Source organism: Suncus etruscus, chromosome 10 (assembly GCF_024139225.1).
Source record: "Suncus etruscus isolate mSunEtr1 chromosome 10, mSunEtr1.pri.cur, whole genome shotgun sequence".
In the NCBI taxonomy this organism is placed as follows: domain Eukaryota; kingdom Metazoa; phylum Chordata; class Mammalia; order Eulipotyphla; family Soricidae; genus Suncus; species Suncus etruscus.
This window is the reverse complement of record NC_064857.1, coordinates 103,157,174-103,171,619: the sequence shown is the minus strand read 5'-3', so window position 1 is coordinate 103,171,619 and position 14,446 is coordinate 103,157,174. Positions and strand designations below refer to the sequence as shown.

Here is a 14,446-nt window from a genome sequence, read left to right as displayed (position 1 = left end):
CTTTTCAGATTGAGCATTTTTTCTCCAAACATTCTCCACCTCTTTTTGATTTTCTGGCTCTTCCTGCTTAAGCTCTTTGTCTACCTGCCCCCAAATATTTTTCAATGGTGAGTTTTGAAAATAAAAGTTCCAGTTATTTTTCCCCTTCTCCGTTAATGATTTATGGGTAACAATTACAGTGACAACAGTGGTTAGAATGGTACAGGCCCTGTGATAACCAGATAGTTACATCTAGCCCTCTATGCTAGGGAAGTTACAAGTGATGCTTCCCTCGCCTAAACTCAGTAGTTGGATGCAAAATATTTTTCTTCTTCATTTGTGAATAAAGGGAAAAAGGATTTGGTTATGAAGACTGGGGTGGGGGTGGGCTATTAGTATGATTTCAAGTCGCGTGCCTTGCATAAGGCTTCCCTTAGTAGCATGCAGCACCTTGCTGTCCTGCAGTGTTGCCAAACAAGCAAAAGGCTCCTGAAGCCATATAATTCAGCCATTTCAGTTTTTAATAAAGAAATCTATTTATTTCATTTTTAATATGTAAACATATTTCAGTACCATGATTACAAGCATGTTTCATTTCTAAAACCTGGGAAAGCAACGAGATTTTGAAGTAGGCCAGGACCTGAGCAGGGTGGAGAGGCAGGGGTAAACGTCACGGCATGACGAGGAAGGCCCGTGCAAAGCCTGCAGCTGGGGCCGCGGTTGATGGGACAGCCCGGGCCCCACCCGCCACGTACGTCAACCCCGTGGCCCCGCCTTCGAGGAGAGGCCCCACCTCCGCACGGGACCGGACTTCCGCCCCAAAGCCCCGTCTCCTCCGAAGAGACCCCTCCCCCTCCCGCCTCCTGAGTCCCCGACTTCCGTCCAAGTCTCCCGCCTGCGCAGGAGAGGTCCCGCTTCCGCTTGAGACCGAACTTCCGACCCGAAGCCCCGCCCCTCCCTGAGGCCCCGCCCCTCCGGAGAGAGCTCCCCGACTTCCGCCCGAGAGGCCCCGCCCGACGCACGGCACGCTCGCCCCGCCCCGGCCCGTCGTCCGAACCGGCGCCGGTCGGAGCGGCGCGGCCCAGCGGCCTCCGAGGCTCCGTGTCGGCCGTTCGCGCGCGGCTCCATGGCGGGGGTCGCGGCGCTCGCGCTCCGCCGGGCGCTGGCGTCGCTGGCGCCGCGCGGGCGGAGCCTGCCGGGCGGCCCGCGCGCCTTGCACGCGTCGGCGGCCTGCGCCAAGAACCGGGCGGCGCGGGTGCGCGTGTCCAAGGGGGAGCGCGCCGTGTCGTACGAGGAGGCGCACGCGCCGCACCACGTGGCGCACCGCAAGGGCTGGCTGTCGGCGCACACAGGTGCGTGGGGGGGGAGACGGGGGCCCCGAGCCGCGGGCGGGCTCCCGGGAAGTTGAGCCTTCCCCGGGCGGCGCTTTGGCGGGTTTTCGTCCGCAGGGATCCGTCGTCGCTCAGTCCATCGCCACGAAGCAGGAACACGTCTGCCACAAAACTCTTTTTCTTACACATGTACGATACTAAATTCTATGTTGCACATGCATGATGCAAAATTCCACGTTACACATGCATGATGCAAAATTCCATATTACAAATGCTTATTACAAAATACTGTGCCTGAAAGCCCACTTCTGTGTTTCCTAGAGGAGTTTCCTTCAGCAATTTTTTCCCCTTTTGGTTTTTGGGTCCCACCTAGCGGCGCTCGGGGGTTTACTCCTGGTTCTGTGCGCAGAACTTAACTCCTGGCAGGCTCTGGGGACCATGTGGGATGCCAGAGATCTAACCAGGTCTGCAGTGTACAAGGAAAACGCCCTCCCTACTCGCTGTGCCCCTACCGCTTCGGGCTCCTAATTCAGTATTTTGGTGGCTTCTTGCCCCTGGACAACTTGACACCCATCGCAGAGGAGTGAGGTTCCTGGGTGGGTGCTGTCACCGAGGGAAGTGTCAGTGAGATTTGGGTCTGATGTAAGTCTGGTTGAAGCCTGTGTGCACAGACACTCATTTCACACCAGCCACACGAAGCAAGCAGTCTTTACACTGTGTCTGAAATCCACTGGCTCTGTTCCGTGGGTTTCACTGGTGCACCGTGGACTAGGGTTGGAGCAAAGAATTCCTATTTGCGGGGAAGGAAAGTCCATTCTAACCTTTCCCTCAAAGACAAAAATTTCAGAAGATAAACAGTGAAGTAAAACAAGACTTTGGGGGAATAAAGGGAAGGAAAGTCAGGGAGATTTAGATATGTATATGCTCAGAAGTATACCGGTTGGGCAGAGATAGTTAGGGCACTTATCTTACACTTGGCCAACCCCAGGCTCCATTCTCAGCATCCCATCTGGTCCCCTGAGCATCACCAGGTATGATTGCTGAGTAAGTACAATGCCAGGAGAGCCTGAGCAGTGCCTGAGTACCACCATGTGTGGCCCACAAACAAAAGAGAACTCTAGCTTATCCAGAATGGAAAGAGTAAGTACACTTTTTAATAGAAGAGCAGATTGGGACAGCATCTGCTGGTCCTAGATTGCGTGACACACACACCATTTGCCTGTCATGATATGAAAGTACACATCCTAGATTGCCTCTCACACACACACACAGCAATTGATGGTCTTTTGATATTCTTTGTATGACCTTTGTTCTGTGTTGGAGCCTTTCCTATCCTAGATTGCCTGACACACACACACACACACACACAAACACTTAGAGCACTTGATGGTCTTTTGATATTGTTTGTATGACACACACACACACACACACAGCAGTTGATGGTCTTTTGATATTCTTTGTATGACCTTTGTTCTGTGTTGGAGCCTTTCCTACCAGGGGATCTAGCCACTTCTCACAGGAATCCATCTCTGGTTAGTCCTGAAATTCTGCATTTCAGTTCTGTTCAATTCAGTTCTGGGATCCTGAAATCGGTCTTTTTTGTGTCAGAAACCTCCAAGCCTTTTTGGAGTAGTTTTGATTTCAGACACTGTTCTTCCCAGTGTACATTTCCAGGGCCCCTCCCTTACCTGCTTGCAACAGCTTTTATGGAAATTACTGCAAATTAATATTATGGGTCTGTTCACTATAAGTGCGCTTGGATGTTTAAGATCAGGGGTCTCAAACTCAATTTACCTAGGGGCCGCAGGAGGCAAAGTCGGGGTGATCCTTGAGTGCAAAGTCAGTAGTAAGCCTTGAACATTGGGGGCTGTGACCCAAACAACTAAAACAAAACAAAACAAAAAAAGATTCCTCTAGGGCAGGGCCACAAAATGTTGTACGGACCCGCGGGCCGTGAGTTTGAGACCCCTGTTTAAGATGATTATCAAGAATTTAAAATACAGTTTCTCTTTTTTTCAGAACCTTACTGAGGCCTTAGGGTGGGCAATAGAAACTCTTACCAAAAAAGGGCCCAGAGAGATAGCACAGCGGCGTTTGCCTTGCTGATCCAGGACCAAAGGTGGTCGGTTTGAATTCCGGTGTCCCATATGGTCCCTCGTGCCTGCCAGGAGCTATTTCTGAGCAGACAGCCAGGAGTAACCCCTGAGCATCGCCGGGTGTGGCCCAAAAACCAAAAAAAAAAGGCAAGGGGCTTGGGGGAGGGTCCCCAAGACTCACTTTGAGATAGTTCTGATTGGTGAGGCAGCTCTTAGTCTCAGAAGTAGTTGTGGCCTCGTTTTACTGGCTCAGAGGGTACCCAGCAGTTGAGATGGGAAAGGGGTAGAAATGGAGAATTTTGTGCCCTGGATAAGACTTATAAAACATGTATGTGGTACCTACACCACAAGTTTGGTTTGGGAAAAATACTTTCAACTTGAAAGTGTTGTTATTCCACTGATAGAAGAAGAGAGAAGATGTGGGTAGATGTGGTATTGACTGCATAGTGCTCTTAGAGGTTATTACTGGAATTTTTGACATCTTTCTGGTGCCCATTTGTCTGCAGGTAACCTAGATGGAGAGGACCATGCTGCTGAGCGGACTGTGGAAGATGTTTTCCTCCGAAAGTTCATGATGGGAACCTTCCCAGGCTGCTTGGCGGACCAGCTCGTTATAAAGCGCAGAGCCAACCAGCTGGAAATCTGTGCCCTGGTCCTTAGACAGTTGCCTGCACACAAGTTCTACTTCCTTGTGGGCTACAGTGAGACGTTGCTGTCCTACTTTTACAAGTGTCCTGTTCGCCTACACCTCCAGACTGTACCCTCAAAGGTTGTGTATAAGTATATATAAAAAGATCGACCTTATTTGTATCAGCTTTGGTCTCAAAGGATAGAAACATGGGTAACGAGTCAAGTGAAAATGAGGGAAGCTTGTCCATTTGGACTACTGAGGCTTTATTTTAAAAGCTGCTGCTTAATAAATAGATTCTATATGATCTCTTGCCTCTCCGTGCCGCTTGAGTCTTTGACTAGAATAGAGTTTCTTTTTAATTGCTTCCAAGGCTCCTACAAGACCCGTCAACTGCCTCAAGTTTAGGTAATAGGTATGCTGGTGGGGGCTCCTGGGTGACTTACATGAAATGTGAGGAGAGTCGGCAGCCTCTTGTCCTTTCTCTTGTCCTCTGCCACCTGGGAATGGCTGGGGAATCCTAGGATTGATGAGAGTTATCTGTGAGCTTGGGTTTTTGTAGGAAAAGAAAGTTCTGGGCTGGAGAGATAGCATGGAGGTAAGGCATTTGCCTCCCATGCAGAAGGACGGTGGTTCGAATCCTGGCGTCCCATATGGTCCCCCAATCCTGCCAGGGGCGATTTCTGAACATAGAGTCAGGAGTAGCCCCTGAGCGCTGCCGAATGTGACCCAAAAACCCAAAAAAAAAAAAAAAAAAAAAAAAAACACGACCTTCCCCAGACTATTTATAGGTCTATCACCTTTCACAGAGAGAATTTCAGGAGACAATTGTGACTTAAAAACAGATTTTATTTTCAAGTCCTGAGGAGTGGGAGGGAGAAAATGATGTGATCAAGAGAAGTTTTCCAGAGTAGGGAGCCCAGAACACATTGCAGTGTTAAAATGTAAGTACATATGTCAAGAAGGGAAATTGTGTGTGGACAACGTTTACCCAGGCAACATATGTGCTTAGGCAGCAAGCTTGGGTTTCCTTTATTCAGGTTGGCTTGTATAGGATTTCCCCCAACCTGCTCCATTTAGGTTTTCTATCCAGGTAAGTGTTCAATGCTAGGGTGGTTGCTAAGGGAAAAGAGTTGGGAACAGGCGATGGTCTTTGATATTGTATACCTGGCCATTGTTCCTGATGCAGCTTCTCTCTTAGAGGATCTCTGGGGGTGTCCAGCCTTCTCCAGAGAAGCTGTAGCACCAGGTGAAGGTTTCATCAGGCCTTCGTTCCTGTGTCCACAAGGTGGGTCCTGGTACCCTTAGGACTAGTGACAAAACCTCAGTCACTGAATCTTATCAAAACTTCTTCACATCCTATCTACCCACATACTGATTAAGGAATTCCACCTGACCCTGAAGCATAACTGTTCCTGACCATCAACCTGATGCTTAACCTTACCTTGATTCTGACCAGTAGAAATTCAGATCTTGATTTTTTTGATGAAAAAGTTTAATACGAAGCTTTGAACAAGTCTATAATGTGCTATTTGATACATTTACATTTGATGACCATTAATAATCAGCATCTCCAGCATAACAATTTTTTGTTTTTAGGAGTTGGAATTTCAGTTCTAATCTCACCAAGGTTGATGATTATACACTTAGCTGAATATTTTATCTCAAGGGCTTATTTGCTTCTTACTGTGTTTGTACCTTTAAACAACATGTTTCTTCGTACTTTGGTGCCATCACTGATTGTTTTTATAAGTTTGGTGTTTTAAATGACATATATTAGTGATACTATACAGTCATTGTCTTTGACTAATTTCACTTAACATAATGTACTATTCATTTGGTCACAACAGTCCTTTTCAAGGGTTAGTAATCTTTAAATGTTTGTAGAGATATACTTAACAAAATATATTTGAATTAAAACATAACATGTTAATTTATCTCGTTTCTATATATAATCACATTTTCCCTATCCATTCAAGATTACTCAGGTTGTTTGCATATCTTGACATTATAATACTGTGAGAAACACAGGAGTGCATATATCTCATCAACATTTCTATTCAGGGGCTAGAGAGACTGTACAATGGGTACAGTGTCTGACCTGGTTTTGATTTATCCTATAGTCCTCTGAACACAACCTTTGACAAAGGTTCCTTTGACTATTACTCAGAAGTATAATCACTGGATCATATAACAGACTTATATTTGATTTCTTTAATATTCTTTTCCATCAAGACTATCAACCTGTACTCTCACCTGTTGTGTCCTAGAGTACCCTTTTCTCCACATCTTCACCAATATTTACATTTGTGTGGTTTTGCTCTTACTGGTGAGGAGTTAATCCATCATAGTTTTAATGAGTATTTCCCTGCTGAACACTATTTCCATTGTTGGCCTTTTGAATATATTTTTTTTTTTAGAAAAATGTCACTTCTGGGGCTGGTGAGGTGGCGCTAGAGGTAAGGTGTCTGCCTTGCAAGGCTAGCCAAGGAAGGACTGACCTTGGTTATCCCCTTCCCTGCCCCCCCCTCGTCCCATATGGTCCCCCCAGGCCAGGGGCAATTTCTGAGCTCTTAGCCAGGAGTAACCCCTGAGCATCAAACGGGTGTGGCCCCAAAACCAAAAAAAAAAAAAACCTGAAAACAAATGCAAACGAATAAATGACTTATCAGACTTGTGGACATAGCAAAAGTAGTAGTAAGAGGGAAATTTAAGAGCAATACAGCCATATCTCAAGAAATAAGATAATTATTTTTTAAATCTAGCCTCATGGGCAACGGGAAAATAGCTCAAAGGGTTGCAGTGAATACTTTCTGTGGGGGAGACCCAGGCTCGTTCTCTGGGAAAATTTCTTCTGCACGACTGGGAACAATCCCAAAGCACTGAACATCTACAAATGTTTCTCAAAATCTAAAATTTTGAAAAATATATTTTAACTACACATATCAGTAAATAGCTAGAAAAAGAATAATAATAAAGCGAAAACTCAGTAAAATCAAAGCTTAAATAAATGAAGCTTTTTTATCCAAAAGATCAATGAGATCAAGAGCCTGTTCTTTTTCATTTTCATTTTGAGCAAAGTGGATTGCATGTCTTTTTCTTTTTTCCCTCACTTTGCCTTTAGTCCGAGCGTGCAAAGTGTCTCCCACCTGACGCCACTCGTGACCTTAGTTACTGGCGAAAGGCTCCGTTACTCCTGGCGCCGTGCTCAGGGCTCTGCAGACGTTCTGCGTTCTCGAGGCTGTGGCTCCACAGCGCTCTCTGGTGGTGCTGTGTGTCGTTGCACCATCCCATAGCCAGGGTCTAGTCTCTGCTCGAGAGCGGCCCCTGGTGGTCACGGGCCGTTCGTGCGCGTTCCGAAGGCGCTCTTTCCCAGAGTTCCACGCGGTCCCTCCTCACCGCCCACATTTTGCAGAGGCCCGCCCCTTCCACACTGCGTGGCCAATCACGACCGGCGACGCCTCGTTGGCCCGGCCTGCTCTCGGGACAGTCTCTGCGCTCCTCCGCACTGTTCGCGCTGGATAAGGCCCGCCCCTCCAAGCGGCTCAGCCAATCACAGCCGTCGGGGGCGGGGTCGATTTCTCTCCCGCCCCTTCGGCTTTCCCGCCACAGTCCGCGGTGCCCGGGCTCTTTTGTGGCTCTGTGCTCTGGCAGGCCTTCCATTGGTGTGCTAGGGACGGGTTGGGGCGCCTGTAGCGTGCGGGGTCGAGCTTGTCCTGCGCCATTGCAGGCTCCGGGCCATCTTTCCCGCGCGTGTGTCCGCACGGTGGACTTTCCCGCCCCTTCTGTTTGTGTGATGCGTGCTCCACATGCTCTCATGCATGATGTTGGTGTGTGCGTGCTCACCCAGCTCTGAGCCACGACTTTTATCCCCCCAATATTTTTTTTCTCTCTCTTTTTTTTTTTTTTTTTTGGTGGTTTTTGGGTCACACCCAGCAGTGCTCAGGGGTTATTTCTGGCTCCAGGCTCAGAAATTGCTCCTGGCAGGCACGGGGGACCCTATGGGACGCCGGGATTCGAACCGATGACCTCCTGCATGAAAGGCAAACACCTTACCTCCATGCTATCTCTCCGGCCCCTCCCCCCAATATTTTTAAAAAGAAAGTGTCTATATGTTTTATTACATCAATATATTAATGACGAATATATTGATGTTGATAATTATTTTAAAATCATCATGTATAATATATAATATTTGTATTTACTTGTACTATTAATAAGTAATATTAATTTTTATGATATATGTATTTTAAGTATATTATTAATAATTATATTAATTTTATATTGTTATATATGATACGTGCATTTTAATTAATAACTGATATGTTGATGTTGCTAATTATTTTATGATCGTTATAATATTTATGTGTTTTAATTAATAACTACTATATTGATGTTGATAATTATATTTTTATAATTATATATAATATTCATATGTATTTTAAATAAAGCCCGTCTTCTCCTGACTCTGCTCGAGAATCGCTGTTCTCCAGGTGTCATGGGGGGTGTATCTGGGATGGAGCAGCTTCTAGAACTGGCCATTGCATCGTCTCATACTAGGTGGCCGCCCCCCAGCATGCTCAATTGTGGCCGCTTGGCCCCACTTTTAAGAGGAGCTGAGTAGGGGCTGGAGCGCAACGGGTAGGGCATTTGCCTTGCACGCAGCCCATGGGGTGCGATCTCTGGCATCCCGTATGATCCCCTAGCTTGCCAGCTGCCCTCCTTCCCTCCATAAAAGAGCTGAGCGAGTTTTCACGGAATTGGGACTCTAACGAATTTTTTAAATGATAATTTAAGCACCATGACTACAGACATGTTCATTGTTGGGTTTTAGCCATAAAATGCACACGCACCCTTCACCAGTGCAACTTTCCTGCCACCAGTGCCCCAGGTGTCCCTCTCCCAAGCCCTGCCTGTCTTTGACACTGGCATTGTATCTCCCTATCATTGTTCTGACAGGTTTGTGATTTGAGGCCATGGTGTCTGGCGTGATGCTTTGCTATCAGCTGTCTAGCTTGCTCCTTTTCGTGCCTTTCTTTTTTCCTTTTGGTTTTTCGGTCGCACCCAGTGGCAGTGGCGCTCAGGGGTTACTCCTGGCTCTGCACTCAGAAATCGCTCCTGGTAGGCTGGGGAGGGGGGGAACCACATGGGATGCCTATTATTGAACCTGGGCTAGGCAAATGTCCTACCTTCTGTGCTATTGCTCCAGCTCCTAATTCGCCTTTTTCTTTCTTCTGGATCCCTGAGCACACTGTTGATTTTTTTATTTGCTTGCTTATTTGTTTGTTTTTGGACCACACCTGGTGGTGCTTGGGGTTACTCATGGCCCTGCACTCAGGCATCACTCTTGGGGGCCTTGGGATACCATATATAGGATGCCAGAGAATCCGACACGGATCAGCCACATGCAAAGCAAGTGCCCTACTCTTTGCTATAGCTCCATCCCCGAAATACTTTATTTGGACAATTATGATTGCCTCATGTTCTGTACTCTGTGAACCACTTACTTCTGCAGAATAATAGTGGAATCTATTTATTTAATTCTCAGTCTGTGCAGTCTGTTTCTTTCCTTTATCGTTATGAAGATGTCACAAGCAAACTCTAAACTGTTGCCCTCCAGACCTCAGTGATGCCACTTGTTTAGAGCTTGTAAAATAAATCCACATGCCATATCTCCAATCCCAGGTGAGCTGGTCCGAGCAGGGTCATATGTGAATTAATAAATCAAGCCAGTCAGGAGAGAACCATGGAGTCGGGTGGCTTCTTGCTTTGTGGTCTCTCTGGGCCTGCCAAACTGACCTTCCTTTATTCTACCAGTACAGATTCAACCAGGAGGAGGAGGGACAAGTGGATCCAGGTGGACTTTTACCAGAGCTTGGTGAAAAGAAAGAGGAAGTTAGGGAATGCCTTTGCCTTGGGTAAAAGCAGAGTCTATACTAACTCAGCAAATATATAATTTAGCTCAGCAAGTATATATTTTTCTGCCTCTATTTATACACATACGCAGTGGCTTCTTATCTTTATGTTTACTGACCTTTGACTTCGTTTCCTCTTTAGTTTCTTTTGAACAAAGGGAATGAACCTGCCCACATGCGGAAACTCTGCTTGATCATGGCCTGTGTCTCTGTGTAGGCATGTTTGTTCCCCACCTAATCTCTTATTCATGGATAACTATGTTTTAGATGATCATCCTAGAAAGTGGTCTATGATCTTTTATACACTTCTGTTTTATGTGATGGCTGCAGAGGTAGTTTAAGAGGTGATCACTTGCAAAGCAAGCAGTGGCTAGAATGATCCCCCAACAGTGATCATTGCCAGAATTACTTATTTCTTTGGTTTTACTGCTTGTATTTTGTGTGAACCTCAGGGACATGTCAGCTGCTGCGAGTGATGTTTGATGCTGTACATGTGCATGGATGGAAAGGGTGGTAGTTTGGTTAGGACAGTGACCTGAAAGCTACTCAGGGCTGTGGTGTTTGGAGATTGCTCAGTAGGGTGCATGCAGTTTTAGGGATAATACGAGTTTCTTTCTTTAAAACTTTTTAATTAAGAACCATGATTTATAATCCTGTAAGGATTACAGGCAGACCCTACCAGGAGAAGAGCCAGTCATGATTAAAGACACAAGATAAGGGTGGGATAAAAAAGATACAGGATGTTTGCCCAGACAGTAAGTCATAAGGGTTGATCACAGAGAGATCCCAACTGATCTGTTTGCTCAGTCAAACGAGAATTTACAACCTAACCTTGGACAAGCCAGCACATACCTTTATCAGCTCTATACTCTTTCCACTGGACGCAAGCTAGATAATCTCACTGCATGCTGCAGGTGGGCATGACTCTGGCAGCCTCTGCAGACGGTCAGATCTCACCTGGGAGCTCACCCTTTATTCCCCAGTAGAGACCCCAGTTGCTCAAATATGTCTCTGCCTCTTCTATTCTGCCACCTTTTAATAGTCATTAATAGTTGAGTTCTAGGCATATAATAATTTGATACCAATCCCACCACCAGTGTCAACTTCCCTCCACCAGTGTTCCCATTCTCCATCCCAAATTATCCCCCTACATCCTCATCACTTTCTGTTGCCTTAACAGGCCATTACAAAATTTGATGGTTGCAGCTTAGATCTCAGGTTTTCAGTGTGCTTTGGATGTATAGGTATACCACACTTTTACATCATCATATAACCAAAGCCCAGCCCCTATTTATTTATCATTTTTCTGTCTCATCTTCCTTTCTCCCTTAATTTCTTTCTCTACCCATTTCCTTTATAAAATCTGGAGTCAAGAAGATCTAGGCTTCTTCCTCTTTACTCCATCACATTTCCTCATCCAGTTATTCTTTATACCACAGCTAAGTGAAATCATTCTGTGTTCTCTTTTCTACTTCTGGCTTACTTCACTCAACAGGAAAATGATATATTCCAGTACGAAGTAGGTTGCAACAAACTGCTTGATTCCATTGTTTCTTGTAGCTGCACGCTGGTTACAGGTTTCTATGTGTGTGAGACATCTATTCCAGCCATGGTGCTGTGCAGTGACACCTAGTAATGTGCATGGTTGTGTGCAGTGCATCTGGTGCAGCCTAAGTGTCTTCAGGTGCCTTAGCTGACTCTTTTTTTTTCTTTTTTTTTTAAATTTTTTTTCTTTTTAATTATGAGAACAAAAGATGCAAAGAAAGAGGACAAGGTAAAGTTACAGTGGAAGGACAATCACCCATAACATAATTCTCAGAAGAAGCCCCCTTGTTGATATCTTAACTTTGAACTTTCAGCCAAAGAACGTTAAGATAAATAAAACAGAATCCATGTACAATTACTTTGTCCCTCAAGTCCCCAGATTGTAACACATTATAATATTTCTTAACAGCACACAAGGCAATCTAAAGCCATAAAACTTACATAACTCCTTAAACATTAGAGGCATAGTATTTTTTATGTTTCCATGTACATGCATATTAGCTTAAGTTAACCTCAAATTTTAAGTGGGTTTTTTTTTAAGGATTAGAGTCAAAGGAGCACAGTAAAAACGGTGTTAGAGTGGCAATTATTGTTTGCATAGGCCCACCGAAATATGAGAGGCATGGAAAGGAATAACCTTGGCCTAAATACAAAGAGATCCTACCCCTGAAGTTTCCTGGCATAAGACCAACTCTAGGCTCCAGGCAAGTTATCGTCCAATCCAAGACATTGTTCGTAATGCCAACACACTTTTCACACAGTCTCTGTTCTTGGTATCATATTTCTGTATTAAAGATCCTGGAATCTGCATATCCTACATTGAAGTCATGATGTGGAGCGTCTTCTCGTTTCACCTCACCATTAAAGGGCAATGCAGGGAGCCCTGTCTGTAAGCAGGTCATTGTTGTTGTTAACTCTTCTCAGTGTTAAAGGAAGTCTCTTTTGAGCAGGTTGATGTCTGAGCAGTGGTAGGGTCTTCCGTGGTAGAGGATTGCTTCCAGGTGATGTTATAGACAAACCTCACCATTAAGGGGCAATACAGCAAGCCCTGTCCAGTAAGCAGGTCATTGTTCTTGTTAGGTCTTCTCAGTGTTAAGGGAAGTCTCTTTTGAGTAGATCGATGTCAGAGCATTAGCTGACTCTTGATTCTTTTTCTGTCATTGTAGGTTCTTATTTTGGAGTTGTGAATTGATACCATGAAAAGAGATCAGAGCTCCTAAGTTTTGATGTGCGACCCTTGCTTGCCTGCTGTTCTAATGAGTGTGATCTCTTTTGGCTAATGTCACCAGACAAAGTTATTTCATTCCTTCCATTCCATGACATAGGTATATCAAGGGAGAAGTCCTAAAAGAGCATGTAGTATTTGAGGGGAGCAACTACTTCTAAGATTGTATTTATATTGAGAGCATGAGATAGCTAAGATTTCACAGTGGCCCATGTGCAATAAAAAGGCACTGCAATGAGAGGCAGTGGGTAGGTGATAAACTTGGTGAGGCCCCGTGTGACAGAAAGGCTGAGGGATTGTAGTTTTACAGGTCAGCTTTTCCTGGATTAGATAATGACGATGGTTAATTGTCAGATGGAGAGTGGCTTGTCCTCACATTCTGCTCTGCCTCCACAGAGTGACTGACTTCATTGTAGGAGCATAGTCCATTTTTATGGGCTTCTTTAGACCTTTCTTTGTGCAGTCGTCACCCAGGGCTCTTGGATATATGTCCTGGGCAGTGACCCCTTCAGACATTATTCTATCCTGCTCTTTCATTCATGCCTTGACCATGGCCACAGGTTTTCAGCAACACCATTAAGTGCCTGTTTTCTAGGTTTTACTGTCTAACTTCAGAATCTGGACATTTATTCATGGCTTCTGCACACCATTAACCTATGTAACTTCTCCTAGCTCTGCCACAATACCAGTCACTTCCAGTTCCCAGAGTGCCTGAGGCGGAGGTGCTATGCTGAGCTGAGTCCTTCATGCAGTACAGGCTTGTCATGTCACGTACATACTCTTCTCATCACCTAGAAAATTTTTCTTTGCCTTCAACTGTGTTTAATCTTTTCTAGTGGCTAACTCTTTGAATCATGAATTCAGTTTCTCTCTCTTTTATTTTATTTTTTTTTTTTGGCTTTTGAGCCACACCCGTTGACACTCAGAGGTTATTCTTGGCTCTGCACTCAGAAATTGCTCCTGGCTTGGGGGACCATACGGGACACCAGGGGATCAAACTGCAGTTCGTCCTAGGCCAGTGGTCAGCAACCTTTTTTTTTTTTTTCAACTGAGCCAAATCTCACCAAAACCACGATTGAAATTGATTTTGAGAGCCATTTCTTTCTCTCTCTCTCTTTCTCTCTCTCTCTCTCTTTTTTTTTTTTTTTTTTTTTTTTGGTTTTTGGGTCACACTCGGCAATGCTCAGGGGTTATTCCTGGCTCTATGCTCAGGAATCGCCCCCGGCAGGCTCGGTGGACCATATGGGATGCTGGGATTCGAACCAGCGACCTTCCGCATGCAAGGCAAACGCCTTACAGCTGTGCTATCTCTCCGGCCCCCCTGTTGTTGTTTTTTGTTTGTTTTGTTTTGTTTTTTTTTTGGTTTTTGGGTCATACCCAGCAGCGCTCAGGGGTTGCTCCTGGCTCTATGCTCAGAAATCGCTCCTGCCAGGCTCAGGGGACCATATGAGATGCCGGGATTGGAACCACTGACCTTCTGCATGAGAGGCAAACGCCTTATCTCCATGCTATCTCTCCCCCCCCCCCCCGCCACATTTTAAAAACCGAAAATACCTAGGACAGTACACACAGAAAGTCACGCTCCCTGATACCACATGACCCGACTGGAGCTGTGTGACCCACGGCCAGGGCTGCACACAGGGCGTGCACTGACAGAGGCTAGGAGCAGAGTCCTGAAAGAGCCACATGTGGGGGAGCCCGCAGGTTGCTATTTAGCTCAGGCAAAG

The 14,446-nt window shown here is 45.6% G+C and overlaps 1 protein-coding gene across 1 annotated transcript; it reads left to right on the top strand.

Moving 5' to 3' along the window:
- Positions 1-1,099: 1,099 nt before the first annotated feature.
- On the top strand, positions 1,100-4,342 carry MRPS24 (mitochondrial ribosomal protein S24). Its single transcript, XM_049781898.1, has 2 exons — positions 1,100-1,331; positions 3,913-4,342. Exons 1-2 carry the CDS (start codon positions 1,106-1,108, stop codon positions 4,194-4,196), a joined length of 510 nt encoding a protein of 169 aa, XP_049637855.1. The 5' UTR covers positions 1,100-1,105; the 3' UTR covers positions 4,197-4,342.
- The last annotated feature ends 10,104 nt before the right edge of the window (positions 4,343-14,446 follow it).